Below are 19,610 nucleotides of genomic sequence, written 5' to 3' on the forward strand. Positions count from 1 at the left end.
GGAGTTGGAGTATATTGTGGAGAAGATTTTGGATTCTCGTGTTTCAAGGCGGAAACTCCAGTATCTGGTTAAGTGGAAGGGTTATGCTCAGGAAGATAATTCCTGGGTCTTTGCCTCTGATGTCCATGCTCCCGATCTTGTTCGTGCCTTTCATATGGCTCATCCTGGTCGTCCTGGGAGCTCTGGTGAGGGTTCGGTGACCCCTCCTCAAGGGGGGGTACTGTTGTGAATTCTGTGGCAGAGCTCCCTCCTGTGGTCACAAGTGGTACTTCGGCTGGTTCTCTCTGTGAGCTTCCGTTGGTGGAGGAAAGTGGTACTGCGGCTTCTGAGTTTCCTTCCTCAGGTGATGTGGTGAAGTCGTAAGGTGCTGCTCTATTTAACTCCACCTAGTGCTTTGATCCTGGCCTCCAGTCAATGTTCTAGTATTGGACCTGTTTCCTCCTGGATCGTTCCTGTGGCCTGCTGCTCTGCATAGCTAAGTTCCTCTTTGCTATTTGTTTGCTGTTTTTTTCTGTCCAGCTTGTCAATTTGTTTTTTACTGCTTGCTGGAAGCTCTGGGACGCAGAGGGTGTACCTCTGTGCCGTTAGTTCGGTACGGAGGGTCTTTTTGCCCCCTTTGCGTGGTTTTTGTAGGGTTTTGTGTTGACCGCAAAGTTACCTTTCCTATCCTCGCTCTGTTCAGAAAGTTGGGCCTCACTTTGCTAAATCTATTTCATCTCTACGTTTGTCTTTTCATCTTAACTCACAGTCATTATATGTGGGGGCTGCCTTTTCCTTTGGGGTATTTCTCTGAGGCAAGGTAGGCTTATTTTCTATCTTCAGGCTAGCTAGTTTCTCAGGCCGTGCCGAGTTGCATAGGGAGCGTTAGGCGCAATCCACGGCTGCCTTTAGTGTGGTTGGAGAGGATTAGGGATTGCGGTCAACAGAGTTCCCACGTCTCAGAGCTCGTTCTTGTTTTTTGGGTTATTGCCAGGTCACTGTATGTGCGCTGACCTCTATGTCCATTGTGGTACTGAATTACCTTTCATAACAGAGGATTATCCGCAGCGGGCATCTACATCGCAACAGATTTCAACTGGCAGGCCCGTATCTGGCAAAAACGTTTGACAAAACCAAAAACACTTTTAGGACAGCGTGGCCATCCGGTGAAAGGAGAACATCGTGCAATGCCTGAAAAGGTATTTGATAGTAGGAAGAGTGCAGTGTGGGAATTTTTTAACCAAGATTCGAATGATCCACGTAAAGTTATCTGTAAGAAATGCTCAAAGACCTTTAGCAGAGGGAAGAATGTCCAAAATTTAAATACAACGTGCATGCGTAGACATTAAGCCAGCATGCACTTGCAAGCCTGGACTAACTGCCAAACATCCCGTACCGTTGGTGCACCCACTCAGAATGAAGGTAGTCAGCAACGCTACATTGCTTCCCTCACTGTAAGCCCACCGGTTAGGACACCACCAACAGCAAATGTGGAGGTATCGTCCCAAGGTCAAAGCAGTCAGGGAATCACAAGGTTCTTGGTAGGAAACACTGTAGGTAGGCCAACATCAAGAATACCATCACCAACCCCTGAAGCCCTGATGGCCTACGCAGTACCACGCTATGACCTACCCAGTCGACACTTCTTTGCGAGAAAAGCCATCCCAGCCCTCCACCAGCATGTCAAAGACCGCATTGTCTAAGCACTCAGGCAATCAGTCAGTAGAAAGGTGCACCTCACAGCAGATGCATGGACCAGTAGGCATGGCCAGGGATGTTACGTGTCCATCACGGTGCACTGGGTTAATGTGGTGGATGCAGGGTCCACAGGGGACAGCCATAGTGGGACAGTTCTGCCTAGCCCACGGTCTAGGAAACAGTTGGCAGTAGGCGTTCGACACTCCTCCTCCTCCGTCCACTCCATCCGCAGCTGCCAGTGTTGCACACGAGGTGTCACATTATGGAACAGCTAGTGGTAAGCGTCAGCAGGCTGTGTTGGGCAACAACAGACACACCGCGGAAGTACTGGCCGAGTACTTGCGGCAAGAAACTCAGTCTTGGCTGGGCAGTGTACATCTTGAGGCAGGCAAGGTAGTCAGTGATAACGGAAGGAATTTTATGGCTGCCATAGCCATTTCAGAACTGAAACACATACCTTGCCTGGCTCACACCTTGAGCCTGGTGGTGCAGTACTTCCTGAAAAATTATCTGGGGTTATCAGCCCTGCTCCTGAAGGTGCGAAGACTTTGCTCGCACATCCGCCGGTCGCTCGTACACTCCAGCCGTATGCTGAACCATCAGCGATCGCTGAAGCTTCCCCAGCACCGCCTAATAATCGATGTTTCAACAAGGTGGAACTCCACACTGCACATGCTTCAGAGACTGTGCGAACAGAGGCATGCTGTAATGTATTTGTGGGAGGATACACATACATGGGCAGGCAGTTGGATGGCAGACATGGAGTTGTCTGGTGTGCAGTGGTCGAAGCTCCAAGACCTCTGTCAAGTACTTCAGTGTTTTGAGGAATGCACATGGCTGGTAAGTGCAGACGACGCCATCATAAGCATGCACTGCAATGCATCCCACTAATGCATCTGCTGATGCAAAGTTTGACGCACATTAAGGAGCAGGCGTCTGCGGCCGAAGAGGAGGGAAGCCTTGATGACAGTCAGCCATTGTCTGCTCAGGGAACTCTCTCAAATGTTGTAAAAAAATAACAGTAATAAGCAAGTGCTAGTCAAAAGATGGAAAAAAACAGATATATACAGATGATCAGGTTTTTAAATACATCAGATAGGGATTATATACATTAGTTAAGACTGCTCTATATGGGTATACCTTGACGATTGGTGGAGCAGCTTATTATACATTTTTTTGCAAAAAAAGTATCAACTAAATACCCTGTTTTTTCCATCTTTTGACTAGCACTTGCTTATTACTGTGATTTTTTTTTACAACAGAGTATTTTTTACCTCACTGTGCTCTTTTGTGTCTTCAAGTTTCTTGGTGGTGTGAACATGTTCCTACAGACTTGTTCAATGTGCAAGTAGCCCATGTGTTTCTGGTACTATAATTGTTCTCTTGTTTCTACAAGACTGGGGAGTCCACCACTTCTTTGTGGGTCATTTTCACTAAAGCTGTTCTATCTAGCAAGTCCACATGGATATTCCTTCTCTGAACCCTGCTTATACAGGTACTATAAAGATGATCAGGTTTTTAAGTACATCAGATAGGGATTATATACATTAGTTAAGACTGCTCTATATGGGTATACCTTGACGATTGGTGGAGCAGCTTATTATACATTTTTTTGCAAAAAAAGTATCAACTAAATACCCTGTTTTTTCCATCTTTTGACTAGCACTTGCTTATTACTGTGATTTTTTTACAACAGAGTATTTTTTACCTCACTGTGCTCTTTTGTGTCTTCAAGTTTCTTGGTGGTGTGAACATGTTCCTACAGACTTGTTCAATGTGCAAGTAGCCCATGTGTTTCTGGTACTATAATTGTTCTCTTGTTTCTACAAGACTGGGGAGTCCACCACTCCTTTGTGGGTCATTTTCACTAAAGCTGTTCTATCTAGCAAGTCCACATGGATATTCCTTCTCTGAACCCTGCTTATACAGGTACTATAAAGATGATCAGGTTTTTAAGTACATCAGATAGGGATTATATACATTAGTTAAGACTGCTCTATATGGGTATACCTTGACGATTGGTGGAGCAGCTTATTATACATTTTTTTGCAAAAAAAGTATCAACTAAATACCCTGTTTTTTCCATCTTTTGACTAGCACTTGCTTATTACTGTGATTTTTTTTTTACAACAGAGTATTTTTTACCTCACTGTGCTCTTTTGTGTCTTCAAGTTTCTTGGTGGTGTGAACATGTTCCTACAGACTTGTTCAATGTGCAAGTAGCCCATGTGTTTCTGGTTCTAACATTGTAAATTATGATAGTGGTAAATTTAATCCAATCTATTTTGCATTTTATTTATGAAAACATCTTAAATTTTAAGTTTTTTTTTTAAATAGCAATTTTCATTCATTGACGGCAAAATTTACCACATGTTAACATCATTTTCAAAAGACCTATTTCGTTAAGATGTCAAAAGCAATTTTTCATTTTCTTCTAGGAAATTTTCAAAACCTATTTTTTATGGCCATTTTCCTTCTTGGAGTGACTTTGGAAGTGGAATGAAAAAAAACAGAAAAATTAATTTTTTTCACAAGCTAATAGGAGACAATGGACCCCACAATTTACTATGCAACTTTTCCTGAACGTGGCAGTATCCCATATGTGATGGTGTACTGGTAAAAGACCAGCTTTCTTTCAGTACATCCTTAATTTATATGGTCTTTACCAAAGGGGTGTGGTGGCACACAGGATAAAAATACAGAGCAGTCTAAAAGCCGGCCCAGATGACACTGGCCACATCCATAAAAGCTGAACTTTACGCCGCATGCTGAACAAAAATTGTATTGCAGTATAATATATGTAGTTCGCATGTACGTACAGACACCAAAGAGAATGACATCCACATGTGTCTCAGTATGGAAACCTCATTTTATTCATCATGTGCACATATTACTACTAGTACAATTAGTTCCATTCTTATTTTTACTTATTTTTATTACAAACTTATAATGAATGTAATAAATAATAATAATAATTTTTATTTATATAGCGCCAACATATTCCGCAGCGCTTTACAAATTATAGAGGGGACTTGTACAGACAATAGACATTACAGCATAACAGAAATACAGTTCAAAACAGATACCAGGAGGAATGAGGGCCCTGCTCACAAGCTTACAAACTATGAGGAAAAAGGGAGACACGAGAGGTGTATGGTAACAATTGCTATAGTTATTCAGACCAAAATAAATTCTAAATAATAATAAATAAATTCGGTAAATTCTAATCAAATAAATTATTAACAAAACAACCAGTCTCCACTCTATTATATTATATAGCAAATAATATCATACAGCAAATAATAAAAATAATATAAGTGAAATAATCGCATGAAACATTATCTCAGCTCCATTGTGGGATTTTTTTGTGTTTTTCAAGGGAAACGGTCACTTAATTCATTCTGACCATACAACGGGACATACCAGTCAGTGCCTCGATGCGTGCTTACAGTCAGGTATCATCTTTTCTGAAATGCTTAAATATTTCAGAAAAAATATAGTTTGAAGAGCTGGCCCTCCAACAGCTCCATGTGATTGATACACATCAATCTGTCCTTAAACTGTAGCTGTCCAGACTTATAGACAACCAAATGAAGGGCTGGACTATGTTTGTCTCTCCATATAGTCCTTGGCTCTTACATTTTTTTTGTGTTTCAAAAAGAAATATACCGGGCTACAGTTGTGCAGCAAGGCTTTGACTCATGCTGCCTGTGGTTAGGTAAGTGACAGGTCCCCTTACCGGTGCTCCAGATGTTTCCTCAGTTATAACCTACAATGTTACATCCTTTCCTTGATTATACCACCTTGTTATCACTTTACTTTTGAGTATATCATGTTTTTTAGGGGGTAAACTCACCCTTCATTATATAAAAGGTGGCTAAATCTATCTGGAGCTGCCGACCATCTAAAGTGCATGGGGGCTCCTGACTCTGTGGCAGATAAGGATTTGGAGTTTGGAATTCAGTCCCATGATACTTTTATTCTAGGGGCCCACACACATTAGATGGCTGTTGGCTGAACAATGCTTCAGATGATAGTTCAGCCGGCAGCCAACTCTCCGCTACATTAGAGCATTCATTCAGTTAAGCTCTCCTGTGTTCTCCATGAGAAAGCCATGAACTAACACATCGGCTGACGACTTGTCTTAGGGGGACCAATATGATTTTCAATCTGAAATCATACATGCCTGATCAACATCTAGCTATACCATCAGTCAGCCGGCACCCCCATACACGCTGGCCATTGACCAATTCCATATTGGCGGATTGGGCCAACAATTGTATGTGGACCTTATGGTTTACTCCAGGAACAATAGCAGTCATCTGACTGAAAAGCTGGTAGCCATACACCTCAAATTACCAAGTCATTGTCCATACTGTTGTTGACTCATTTACCATATAAACCAAACACTACAGTGGCACTACAAAGGTATAATAGCAGACAGTGGAAGTTCACTACTTCCCAAGACATGATCGAGCTTCATGCCCGTACGTCTGTTTATGACTTCCATCTTCAACCTGAGGTTATCTACTTTGCCTTTTTCCACCTCTTCAAAGTAAAAATCTTCATTAAAAATGGGGCTTTTGCTTTGGCGGATCACAGTGCTTCTTTGCTTCTGTAGTTTTCCAGGCATCAGGTACATCACCACACAACAACTGATGCTGCGGGGGTCTTGGTGCAATGAATACAAATTCTCGGCAGTGACAAGTTTCACCCTCAGACGTCCCAATTCTTTTAGATACTCGATAGATAAACGAAGTAGGCCACATTTACTGAGCACGACCTTAGTCTCCCTGGTCAAACGCTCCTGACAACAGATAAAGTCCAGGTGAAAGATTGGAGGAGGAACTAGGTGCATCATGGAGGCTCTCAGGCTGGAGTGGTGTTCCTTGGTGGGTAGATTTGGACTGGCATCTGTTGAGCTGATTTCTTCAGTAGGCAAGGAATTAGCATGACTCAGGGTGTTAACAGTCACAGTGTGGTAATAATTATGATTGTCAAGATCAGGAATAACTGTACTTCCATACAGGGAGCGAATTAAGAGGGGAGAACTAAAGGGAGAAGACTCTGTGGAGGATGTTGTGTCACTATCCATGGGTCCACAAGAAAACCTCTGCAGATGTGGATCATGAGAAGATGGTTTCCAGTTCAGGATATGGTCTGTGTCTAATGGGGACAATGGTTTTGCATCACAAGGACCATGTGTGTGACATTTCTGATGGAACAGAGACTCCCTCCTCCTTGTGTGTGGGCTCTCGGACAGGTAAGGCCTTCCTAGAATACTGGTGGCAATGGACCAATGGTTTTCTTCTCCCAAAGTCTCCCCCTCCTGCTCCAGACCTTCTACTTGGATAACATGTCGACTTGTCGAATTGGCAATGGACCAATGATTTTCTTCTCCCAAAGTCTCCCCCTCCTGTTCCAGATCTTCTACCTGGATAACATGTCGACTTGCTCTTGGAGAAGATTTAGATCTGATATCTAATGTTTGTTTCTGCAGCCATTTTCCGACATGACCACCTCCATCTGGGAGAGAGGACAGTTTAGGAGGTATAAAGAATATTGGAATTTTATCTGGGGTGAGAATATTTGGACATGACGGCAGAAGCTTCTTCTTCGAGCAAAACATGTGGATGTAAGACGTTCTTGCCTTTTTCTGAATGAAGCAATTTCTGAAACTAAGTAAAAAGACATTTGATTTACTGAAAACGGCAAGCACAAGTGCTAAAAAATTCCTCAACTTTTCCCCTTGTTCTCTTCCATATGCCCACACAGGAGTTACATCTATCTATATAATCGTCTAAGGTCACTTCCGTCTGTCTGTCTGTAACGGAAATTCCGCATCGCTGCCGGCCGCGACCAATCAGTGACAGGCACAGTCCGGCCGCGAATTCGCCCCTTCCTACTCTCCGTCAGTGCCCCCTCCATACTCCCCTCCAGTCAGCGCTCACACAGGGTTAATGGCTGCGTTACACCGCGTTATGCCGCGGTGTAACGCAGTCCGTTAACGCTGCTATTAACAATGTGTGACCAACTTTTTACTATTGATGTTGCCTATGCAGCATCAATAGTAAAAAGATATAATGTTAAAAATAATAAAAAAAATTAAAAAATCATTATATACTCACCTTCCGGCGCCTTTCTGGCTCCTCACGACGTTCCGGGCCATGCATTGCGGTCTCACGAGATGATGGCGCAGCGGTCTCGTGAGACCGCTACGCCATCTCGCGAGACTGCAATGCATTCTTGGAACCGGAGCGTCGTGAGGAGCATCGCTAAATGCATCGCCTGGATCCGGGGGCCGCTGGAAGGTGAGTATATAACTATTTTTTATTTTAATTCTTTTTTTAACAGGGATATGGTGCTCACATTGCTATATACTACATGGGCTGTGCTATATACTGCGTGGGCTGTGTTATATACTACATCTCTGTGCTATAAACTATGTGGCTGTGCAATATATTACGTGGCTGGGAATATACTATGTGGCTGTGTTATATACTGCATGAGCTGTGCTATACACTACGTGGGCTGTGTTATAAACTGCGTGAGCTGTGCTATATACTACGTGGGCTGTGCTATATACTAAGTGGCTGTATATACTACGTGGGCTGTGCTATATACTACGTAGCTGTGCAATATACTATGTGGGCTGTGTTATATACTATGTGGGCTGTGCTATATACCACATGGGCTGTGTTATACCCTGCGTGGGCTGTGTTATACACTGCGAGGGCTGTGCTATATACTACGTGGGCTGTGTTATACACTGTGTGGGCTGTGTTATACACTGCGTGGGCTGTGCTATATACTACATGAGCTGTGCTATATACTACGTGAGCTGTGCTATATACTACGTGAGCTGTGCTATATACTACGTGAGCTGTGCTATATACTACATGAGCTGTGCTATATACTATGTGGGCTGTGCAATATACTACGTTGGCTGTGCTATATACTACGTGGCTGTGCTATATACTACGTGGGCTGTGTTATATGCTACGGGGGCTGTTATATACTACGTGGCAGTGTTATATACTACGTGGCCTGTGCTATGCTATGTGACCTGTGCTATATGCTACATGGCTGTGCTATATGCTACGTGGGCTGTGTTATATGCTACTTAGCTGTGGTACATGTTATGATCCGGTGACCTTGGAGCAGCATGAGAACTTTCACTGGAGTAGGTGGTCACTATACTGACCTGCAATCCTGAACTTAACACCGCAACTAGAAGTAGCCTTGGGGTGTACCTAACCAATCCTAGACACCTCGTCACAGCCAGAGGACTAAATACCCCTAAAGATGGAAATAGGAATACTATCTTGCCTCAGAGCAGATCCCCAAAGGATAGACAGGCCCCCACAAATATTGGCGGTGAGTCAGAGAGGAAAAAACACACACAGGCAGAAAAACAGGATTTAGCACAGGAGGCCCCTCTAGCTAGATAGGACAGGATAGGACAGAGTTCTGTGCGGTCAGTATTAAAACCCTTCAAAAAACACTTATCTTTGCTGAATTTGGCATTTAAGCAGGAGAAGCCAGAAAGTGATCCAACACTTCACAAGGAACATAGACAACTGGCAAGGGCTAATGAATCCTGCACACCTAAATATCCCAGTCAGCATTGCAATCAGCAGATACACCTGGCCAGAACTGCGACTCAGAGACAACTGCATTCCCACCTACAACCACTGGAGGGAGCCCAAGAGCAGAATTCACAACAGTACCCCCCCTTGAGGAGGGGTCACCGAACCCTCACCAGGGCCCCAGGACGATCAGGTTGAGCCAGATGAAAGGCACGGACCAAATCAGCAGCATGGACATCAGAGGCAAAAACCCAAGAATTATCCTCCTGGCCATAACCCTTCCATTTGACCAGGTACTGAAGCTTCCGACTCGAAAAACGGGAATCCAAAATCTTCTCAACAACATATTCCAACTCCCCATCAACCAACACAGGGGCCGGAGGATCAACAGAGGGAACAACGGGCTCCACATACTTCTGAAAAGATCTATGGAAGACATTATGGATAGCAAAAGAGGCCGGAAGCGCCAGTCGAAAAGACACCGGATTAATAATCTCAGAAATCCTATAAGGACCAATAAACCGAGGCTTAAACTTAGGAGAAGAAACCTTCATAGGAACATGACGGGAAGACAACCAGACCAGATCCCCAACCCCGAAGCCGGGAACCAACACACCGACGACGATTAGCAAAACGTTGAGCCTCCTCTTGAGACAACGCCAAATTGTCCACCACATGAGCCCAAATCTGCTGCAACCTGTCTAACACAGAATCCACACCAGGACAGTCAGAAGGCTCAACCTGCCCAGAAGAAAAACGAGGATGAAAACCAAAATTACATAAGAAAGGCGAAACCAAGGTAGCCGAACTAGCCCGATTATTAAGGGCAAACTCGGCCAGTGGCAAGAAAGCCACCCAATCATCCTGATCAGAAGACACAAAGCATCTCAAATAAGTCTCCAAAGTCTGATTAGTTCGCTCGGTCTGGCCATTTGTCTGAGGATGAAATGCAGAAGAAAAAGACAAATCAATGCCCAGCCTAGCACAAAAGGCCCGTCAAAACCTAGAAACAAACTGGGAACCTCTGTCGGACACAATGTTCTCCGGAATACCATGCAAACGAACCACATGCTGAAAAAACATCGTAACCAAATCTGAAGAGGAAGGCAATTTAGGCAAAGGCACCAAATGAACCATCTTAGAGAACCGGTCACAAACAACCCAGATAACAGACATCTACTGGGAGACCGGAAGATCAGAAATAAAATCCATCGAAATATGCGTCCAGGGCCTCTTAGGGACTGGCAATGGCAAAAGCAACCCACTAGCACGGGAACAACAAGGCTTGGCCCGCGCACAAGTCCCACAGGACTGCACAAAAGAACGCACATCACGCAACAATGAAGGCCACCAAAAGGACCTACCAACCAAATCTCTGGTAACAAAAATTCCAGGATGACCAGCCAACACAGAACAGTGAACCTCAGAAATCACTCTACTAGTCCATCTGTCAGGAACAAACAGTTTCCCCACAGGACAGCGGTCAGGTTTATCAGCCTGAAATTCCTGAAGAACCCGTCGTAAATCAGGGGAAATGGCAGAAAGGACCACCCCTTCTTTCAGAATACCGACCGGTTCTAAGACCTTAGGAGAATCAGGCAAAAAACTCCTAGAGAGGGCATCAGCCTTAATATTCTTAGAACCCGGAAGGTACGAGACCACGAAATCAAAACGGGAAAAAAACAAGGACCATCGAGCCTGTCTAGGATTCAGCCGTTTAGCTGACTCGAGGTAAATCAAATTCTTATGATCGGTCAAGACCACAATACGGTGCTTAGCTCCCTCAAGCCAATGTCGCCACTCCTCAAACGCCCACTTCATAGCCAACAACTCCTGATTGCCGACATCATAATTGCATTCAGCAGGCGAAAACTTACGGGAAAAGAAGGCACACGGTTTCATTAAGGAACCAACAGGATCCTTCTGAGACAAAACGGCCCCTGCCCCAATCTCAGAAGCGTCAACCTCAACCTGAAACAGAAGAGAAACATCCGGAGCAGAAGTAAATCGACGTTTAAGCTCCTGAAAGGCAGAGACAGCTGCAGAGGACCAATTCGCCACATCAGCGCCTTTCTTCGTCAAATCGGTCAAGGGTTTAACCACGCTGGAAAAATTAGCAATGAAACGGCGATAAAAATTTGCAAAACCCAAAAATTTCTGAAGGCTCTTCACGGATGTGGGCTTAATCCAATCATGAATGGCCTGAACCTTAACCGGATCCATCTCTATAGACGAGGGAGAAAAAATAAAGCCCAAAAAAGAAACCTTCTGCACCCCAAAGAGACACTTAGACCCTTTCACAAACAAAGCATTGTCACGAAGGATCTGAAATACCATCCTGACCTGTTGCACATGAGACTCCCAATCATCGGAAAAAATCAAAATATCGTACAAATATACAATCAAGAATTTATCAAGATAAGTCCGGAAGATATCATGCATGAAGGACTGAAAAACAGATGGAGCATTAGAGAGCCCGAATGGCATCACAAGGTATTCAAAATAGCCTTCGGGCGTGTTAAACGCAGTTTTCCATTCATCACCCTGCTTAATACGAACAAGATTATATGCCCCTCGAAGGTCAATCTTAGTAAACCAACTAGCTCCCTTAATCCTAGCAAACAAATCGGAAAGCAAAGGTAAAGGGTATTGAAACTTGACCGTGATTTTATTCAAGAGGCGATAATCTATACAGTGTCTCAAGGAACCATCTTTTTTAGCAACAAAAAAGAACCCCGCTCCCAACGGTGAAGAAGATGGTCGAATATGCCCTTTCTCCAAAGACTCCTTAATATAGCTCCGCATGGCGGTATGTTCAGGCACAGACAGGTTGAAAAGTCGACCCTTAGGAAACTTACAGCCTGGAATCAAGTCAATAGCACAATCGCAGTCCCTGTGCGGTGGAAGGAAACTGGACTTGGGCTCATCGAATACATCCTGAAAATCAGACAAAAACTCTGGAATTTCAGAAGAGGAAGAAGAGGAGATTGACATCAAAGGAACATCATTATGAACCCCCTGACAACCCCAACTAGTCACAGACATGGACTTCCAATCCAACACAGGATTATGTACCTGCAACCACGGAAAACCCAGCACAATAGCATCATGCAAGTTATGCAACACCTGAAATCGACAATTTTCCTGATGGGCTGGCGCCATGCGCATGGTCACCTGTGTCCAAAACTGGGGCTTATTTTTAGCCAAGGGTGTAGCATCAATGCCCCTTAAAGGAATAACGTTCTGCTAAGGCTACAAGGGAAAACCACAACGCTTGGCAAACTCAAAGTCCATTAAATTCAAGGCGGCGCCTGAATCCACAAACGCCATGACAGAAAATGATGACAATGAGCAGATCAAGGACACAGATAACAAAAATTTAGGTTGTACAGTACTGATGGTAATTGAACTGGCAATCCTCTTTGTCCGCTTAGGGCAGACAGAAATGACATGAGAAGCGTCGCCACAATAATAATACAACCTATTTTGACGTCTGAAACCTTGTCGTTCCGTTCTAGACAGAATCCTATCACACTGCATAGGCTCAGGAATTTGCTCTGAGGATAACGCCACAGTGTGCACAGTTCTGCGCTCCCGCAAGCGCCGGTCAATCTGAATGGCCAGAGACATAGAATCACTCAGACCGGAAGGCGTGGGAAACCCCACCATAACATCCTTAACGGATTCAGAAAGACCCTTTCTGAAAATTGCCGCCAAAGCATCATTATTCCATTTAGTCAACACAGACCATTTTCTGAATTTCTGACAATACAATTCTGCCGCCTCTTGACCCTGAGACAGGCCAACAAGGTATTCTCAGCTTGATCGACAGAATTAGGTTCATCATATAATAATCCCAAAGCCTGAAAAAAGGAGTCTACATTTAGCAAAGCCGGATTCCCAGATTCCAGGGAAAATGCCCAATCCTGCGGGTCGCCACGCAGCATGGAAATGATGATTTTAACCTGCTGAGTGGAATAACCGGGGGGTTGAGGTCTCAAAGCAAAAAACAGTTTACAGTTGTTTTTAAAACTCAAAAATTTGGACCTGTCACCAAAAAACAAATCAGGAGTAGGAATCTTCGGTTCTAAAACAGGAGTCTGAACAATATAATCAGAAATACCCTGCACCCTAGCAGCAAGCTAGTCTACACGAGAAGCTAATTCCTGAACATTTATGCTTGCACAAGGCTCCTCAGCCACCCAGATATTAAGAGGGAAGAGAACACAAAACAGACTGGAGAAAAAAAAATGGCTCAAGACCTTTCTTCCCTTCTTCTGAGATGCATTTAACTCATTACTGGCCAGTTGTACTGTTATAATCCGGTGACCTTGGAGCAGCATGAGAACTTTCACTGGAGTAGGTAGTCACTATACTGACCTGCAATCCTGAACTTAACACCGCAACTAGAAGTAGCCGTGGAGTGAACCTAACCAATCCTAGACACCTCGTCACAGCCGGAGGACTAAAGATGGAAATAGGAATACTATCTTGCCTCGGAACAGATCCCCAAAGGATAGACAGCCCCCCACAAATATTGGCGGTGAGTCGGAGAGGAAAATACACACACAGGCAGAAAAACAGGATTTAGCACAGGAGGCCCCGCTAGCTAGATAGGACAGGATAGGACAGAGTTCTGTGCGGTCAGTATTAAAACCCTTCAAAAATATCCACAGCAGAATATACAAAAACTTCCTACATCTAACTAAAGATGTAAGAGCGTATATCTGCAACTCCAGTGAATCCTACAATCAGAGCAGGAATACAAACAAAAACAAGCACACAGCAGTGTGCCACAGACACAAAAAAGCAAACACTTATCTTTGCTGAATTTGGCAGCTAAGCAGGAGAAGCCAGAAAGTGATCCAACACTTCACAAGGAACATAGACAACTGGCAAGGGCTAATGAATCCTGCACACCTAAATATCCCAGTCAGCATTGCAATCAGCAGATACACCTGGCCAGGACTGCGACTCAGAGACAACTGCATTTCCACCTACAACCACTGGAGGGAGCCCAAGAGCAAAATTCACAACAGGTATATTTCTCTTCTGTATGTGTGCATCATGAATCGTGGTATGTGTTAAAGAGGGGGGCCCACTGAGACTCTTTCGCCCGGGGTCCTCAAAAACCTGGAGCAGGCCTTGGCTTCACTGAATGTTCGCGGCCGGGCGTGACCAATCAGTGATAGGTGCAGTCCGGCCGCGAATTGGAGCGGAATTTGAACCACGCTTCGCTAATTGGTCACGCCCGGCCGGCCGAATCCTGTGTATAAATTGCATTTTTCTGAAAACTTCATAAATAAACTACATACATATTCTAGAATACCCGATGCGTTAGAATCGGGCCACCATCTAGTACTTACATAGTTGTATAGGTTGAAAAACAAGACCCCAGTCCATCAAGTTCAACCTTTCTCCACCAATTGTATATTTTGTCACTAATATAAAACCCACAATGTTGTGTATTGAGGAAATCATCCAGCCCTTTTTTAAAAGCTGTCATAGTGTCTGCTATTACTACCTCTTGTGGTCGGCATTCCACATTCTGACTGCTCTAACTGTAAAGGACCCTTTCCTATTTAGCTGCGAGAATTGCCTTTCTTTCACCCATAATGAGTGCCCTCTGGTGCTTAAAGGGAACCTGTCACCCCGTTTTTTGAGATTGAGCTATAAATACTGTTAAATAGGGCCTGCGCTGTGTGTTCCTATAGTGTATGTAGTGTACCCCGATTCCCCACCTATGCTGAGATATAACTTACCAAAGTCGCCGTTTTCGCCTGTCAATCAGGCTGGTCAGGTCGGGAGGGCGTGGTGACATCGCTGGTTCTTCCTCAGCTTTACGTTGGTGGCGTAGTGGCGTAGTGGTGAACAAGCAGCGCGCGATCTGCGCTGTAATCCCTTGCATCGGTGGGGGCGGCCATCTTCCTGGGGCCGCGCGTGCGCAGATCGAGTGCTCTGCTGCACGGGGCTTCAGGAAAATGGCCGCGGGATGCCGCGCGTGCGCATTAGAGATCGCGGCGGCCATTTTCCCAAAGTCGAGATGCAAACTCGGCTTTGGGAAAATGGCCGCCGCGATCTCTAATGCGCACGCGCGGCATCCCGCGGCCATTTTCCTGAAGCCCCGTGCAGCAGAGCACTTGATCTGCGCACGTGCGGCCCCAGGAAGATGGCCGCCCCCACCGACGAAAGGGATGACAGCGCAGATCGCGCGCTGCTTGTTCACCACTACGCCACTACGCCACCAACGTAAAGCTGAGGAAGAACCAGCGATGTCACCACGCCCTCCCGACCTGACCAGCCTGATTGACAGGCGAAAACGGCGACTTTGGTAAGTTATATCTCAGCATAGGTGGGGAATCGGGGTACACTACATACACTATAGGAACACACAGCGCAGGCCCTATTTAACAGTATTTATAGCTCAATCTCAAAAAACGGGGTGACAGGTTCCCTTTAATATTGACCTTGGGAGGAATATGTCCTGTGCTGTCCTCTGTACTGACCACACATATGTATATAAGGTGTCTTTTTCTATGCTAAACAAGCCCTACTGTTCCAACCTCTCATCATATGAGAGGCCTTCCATCCCTTGTAATATTCTAATTGCCCGTCTTTGAACTGACTCTAACTTCTTTTTAAAATGTGGAGTTCAAAACTTGATCCCATATTGGAGATACTGCCTCATCAGTGATTTATAAAGGGGTTATAATATGTTGGGAACACGTGATTTTATCTCTCTTTTCGTACATTCTAAAATTTTGTTTGCTTTTGAACCTGCTGATTGACATTGAGTTCTGCTGCTCAGCTTACTTGTAATCAGAATCCCCCCATCTTTCTCCTTTTATATGCAGCAACAGGATTACTTCATCCTCAGTGCATTACACCTCAACTGACAAGTGTATACCCATTCAGAAGTATTATCCAGATTGTTCTGTAATATTGTAATGTCAAGGTCAGATTTTAGTTTTCTACTGTCAGGACTAGAACACAGCAGTTCTTGAGCACCAGATGGTAGCTCTTCCCTTTGAGCTATTCAGCTCGCTGGACAAGTCCTTGTCAATGCAAATAGTAGTAGCTATGTTGTTTCTGATTGTTTCCACCCTGATTGAACATCCTATTTAAACCTGGCATTGCACTACTTTCTTTATGAGATTATTGAGTTGCCAGTCTCTCCTCACGCTTCCTTTCACCTGCTCCTTCATTCTAAGATTATAGTGCTGCTCCATGTACCGACTCCTTGGCTATCCCTGACTATGCTACAGGTGCTTCTCACAACATTAGAAAATCATCAAAAAGTTAATTTACCGTATATACTCAAGTATAAGCCGAGATATTCAGCCCAAAATTTTGGGCTGAAAGTGCCCCTCTCGGCTTATACTCGAGTCACGGTAGCGGTGGGGTCGGCGGGTGAGGGGGAGAGGGCGCTGAGGTATACTTACCTAGTCCCAGCGATCCTGGCGCTCCCCCTGCCCGTCACACGGTCTTCGGTGTTGCAGCTCTTCCTGTCAGCGGTCACGTGGGACCGCTCATTAGAGAAATGAATACGCGGCTCCACCTCCCATAGGGGTGGAGCCACATATTCATTGCTCTAATCAGCGGTGCCGGTGACCGCTGATAGAGAAAGAGGCTGCGGCACCGAAGACCATGTGACAGGCAGAGGGAGCCGGACGCCGGGAGCAGGTAAGTATTTTATATTCACCTGGCCCCGTTCCACCCGCCGGGCGCCGCTCTGTCTTCGCGTCCTCTTGCTCTGACTGTGCACGTCAGAGGGTGCGATGACGCATATAGTGTGCGCGGCGCCCTCTGCCTGATCTGTCAGTGCGGAGAGACGCCGAGACCGGACGCTGGGAGCTGCAAGCAAGAGAGGTGAGTATGGCATTTTTTTTATAGCAGCAGCAGCAGCAGCAGCAGCAGTGGCACAGCTTTCTATGGCACAGCTTTCAATGACACAGCTATGGGGCAATACTGAACGGCGCAGAGCACTATATAACGGCGCAGAGCACTATATGGCAGCTATGGGGCAATACTGAACGGCGCAGAGCACTATATGGCAGCTATGGGGCAATAATGAACAGTGCAGAGCACTATATGGCACAGCTATGGGGCAATAATGAACGGCGCAGAGCACTATATGGCAGCTATGGGGCAATAATGAACGGTGCAGAGCACTATATGGCAGCTATGGGGCAATAATGAACGGCGCAGAGCACTATATGGCAGCTATGGGGCAATACTGAACGGCGCAGAGCACTATATGGCAGCTATGGGGCAATAATGAACGGTGCAGAGCACTATATGGCAGCAGTCACTCTGTCCGAAGCCTTTATAGACTGCGCAGGCAAAAGCGCCGGCGCAGTCTGGCCCCCACAGAGTGACGCTCCCAGGAGATCTCGGTATGCGTAAACACTGAACGCATACCGCGATCTCCACCGGAGAGTCAGGGACCGCCAGGAACCGCCAGGAGGGTAAGTATATTCACCTTTCCCCGTTCCAGCGCTGCGTGCGGCTCCGTCTCCCGGCTCCTCTGCTGTGACAGTTCAGAGGGCGCGATGACGCGCCTAATGCGCGCCGGCGCCGCCCTCTGACTTACCAGTCACAGGCAGAGGAGCTGGAGTGTGTCTTCAAGAAAATGGCGCCGGAAAGCGTGGACTACGCAGGCGCCGATTCCAGCAGCACATGACAGAACGGGCCCAGGATGGCAGCAGCACATGACAGAACGGGCGCAGGATGGCAGCAGCACATGACAGAACAGGCGCAGGATGGCAGCAGCACATGACAGAACGGGCGCAGGATGGCAGCAGCACATGACAGAACGGGCGCAGGATGGCAGCAGCACATGACAGAACGGGCGCAGGATGGGAGCAGCACATGACAGAACAGGGGAGCAGGATGGCAGCAGCACATGACAGAACGGGCGCAGGATGGCAGCAGCACATGACAGAACGGGCGCAAGATGGGAGCAGCACATGACTGTTGTGAATTCTGTGGTCAAGCTCCCTCCTGTGGTCATGAGTGGTACTTCGGCTGGTTCTGACTATGAGCTTCCTCTGGTGGATGTGAGTGGGGCTGCGGCTTCTGAGTTTCCTTCCTCAGGTGACGAGGTTAAGTCGTTAGGTGCTGCTCTATTTAACTCCACCTAGTTCTTTGTTCCTTGCCTCCAGTCAATGTTCCAGTATTGGTCTTGCTCTCTCCTGGATCGTCTTGTGGCCTGTCTGCCCTGCATAAGCTAAGTTCTGCTTGTGTTACTTTTGTTTGCTATTTTTTCTGTCCAGCTTGCTATATTGGTTTTTCTTGCTTGCTGGAAGCTCTGGGACGCAGAGGGAGCACCTCCGTGCCGTTAGTCGGTACGGAGGGTCTTTTTGCGCCCTCTGCGCGGTTGTTTGTAGGTTTTTGTGCTGACCGCAAAGCTATCTTTACTATCCTCGGTCTATTCAGTAAGTCGGGCCTCACTTTGCTAAAACCTATTTCATCTCTGTGTTTGTATTTTCATCTTTACTCACAGTCATTATATGTGGGGGGCTGCCTTTTCCTTTGGGAAATTTCTCTGAGGCAAGGTAGGCTTATTTTTCTATCTTCAGGGCTAGCTAGTTTCTCAGGCTGTGCCCGAGGCGCCTAGGTCTGGTCAGGAGCGCTCCACGGCTACCTCTAGTGTGGTGTGATAGGATTAGGGATTGCGGTCAGCAGAGTTCCCACGTCTCAGAGCTCGTCCTATGTTATTCGTAACTATCAGGTCACTTTGTGTGCTCTTAATCACCAGGTCCATTGTGTTTCTGAATCACCAGTTCATAACACATGACAGAACGGGCGCAGGATGGGAGCAGCACATTACAGAACGGGCGCAGCATGGCAACAGCACATGACAGAACGGGCGCAGGATGGCAGCAGCACATGACAGAACGGGCGCAGGATGGGAGCAGCACATGACAGAACGGGTGCAGGATGGCAGCAGCACATGACAGAACGGGCGCAGGATGGGAGAAGCACATGACAGAACGGGGGCGCAGGATGGGAGCAGCACATGACAGAACGGGGGCGCAGGATGGGAGCAGCACATGACAGAACGGGGGCGCAGGATGGGAGCAGCACATGACAGGATAGGAGCAGCAAATGACAGAATGGAGGCGCAGGATGGAAGCAGCACATGACAGAACGGGGTGCAGGATGGGAGCAGCACATGACAGAATGGGGGCGCAGGATGGGAGCAGCACATGACAGGATGGGGATGCAGGATAGAGCAGCACATGACAGAATGGGGGCGCAGGATGGAGCAGCACATGACAGAATGGGGGCGCAGGATGGAGCAGCACATGACAGGATGGGGACGCAGGATGGAGCAGCACA

At 46.2% G+C, this 19,610-nt stretch overlaps 1 protein-coding gene across 3 annotated transcripts in view; it reads right to left on the reverse strand.

The window, feature by feature from the left end:
• Nucleotides 1-19,610, reverse strand: part of LOC138680655 (C2 calcium-dependent domain-containing protein 4D-like) — a 267,619-nt gene that overhangs the window by 178,039 nt on the left and 69,970 nt on the right. For 2 of the 3 annotated variants that reach the window (XM_069767967.1, XM_069767971.1), the window contains exon 3: nt 4,529-7,355. The exons of the other annotated variant lie outside the window; for it this stretch is intronic. In XM_069767967.1, the coding sequence (XP_069624068.1) occupies nt 6,098-7,306 (1,209 nt within the window). In that variant the 5' untranslated portion in view covers nt 7,307-7,355 and the 3' untranslated portion in view covers nt 4,529-6,097. Of the gene's footprint in view, nt 1-4,528; nt 7,356-19,610 lie in introns of those variants that run through there. 3 annotated transcript variants of the gene reach the window in all.

The sequence above is a fragment of the Ranitomeya imitator genome, chromosome 1, assembly GCF_032444005.1.
Source record: "Ranitomeya imitator isolate aRanImi1 chromosome 1, aRanImi1.pri, whole genome shotgun sequence".
NCBI classification, from domain to species: Eukaryota; Metazoa; Chordata; class Amphibia; order Anura; family Dendrobatidae; genus Ranitomeya; species Ranitomeya imitator.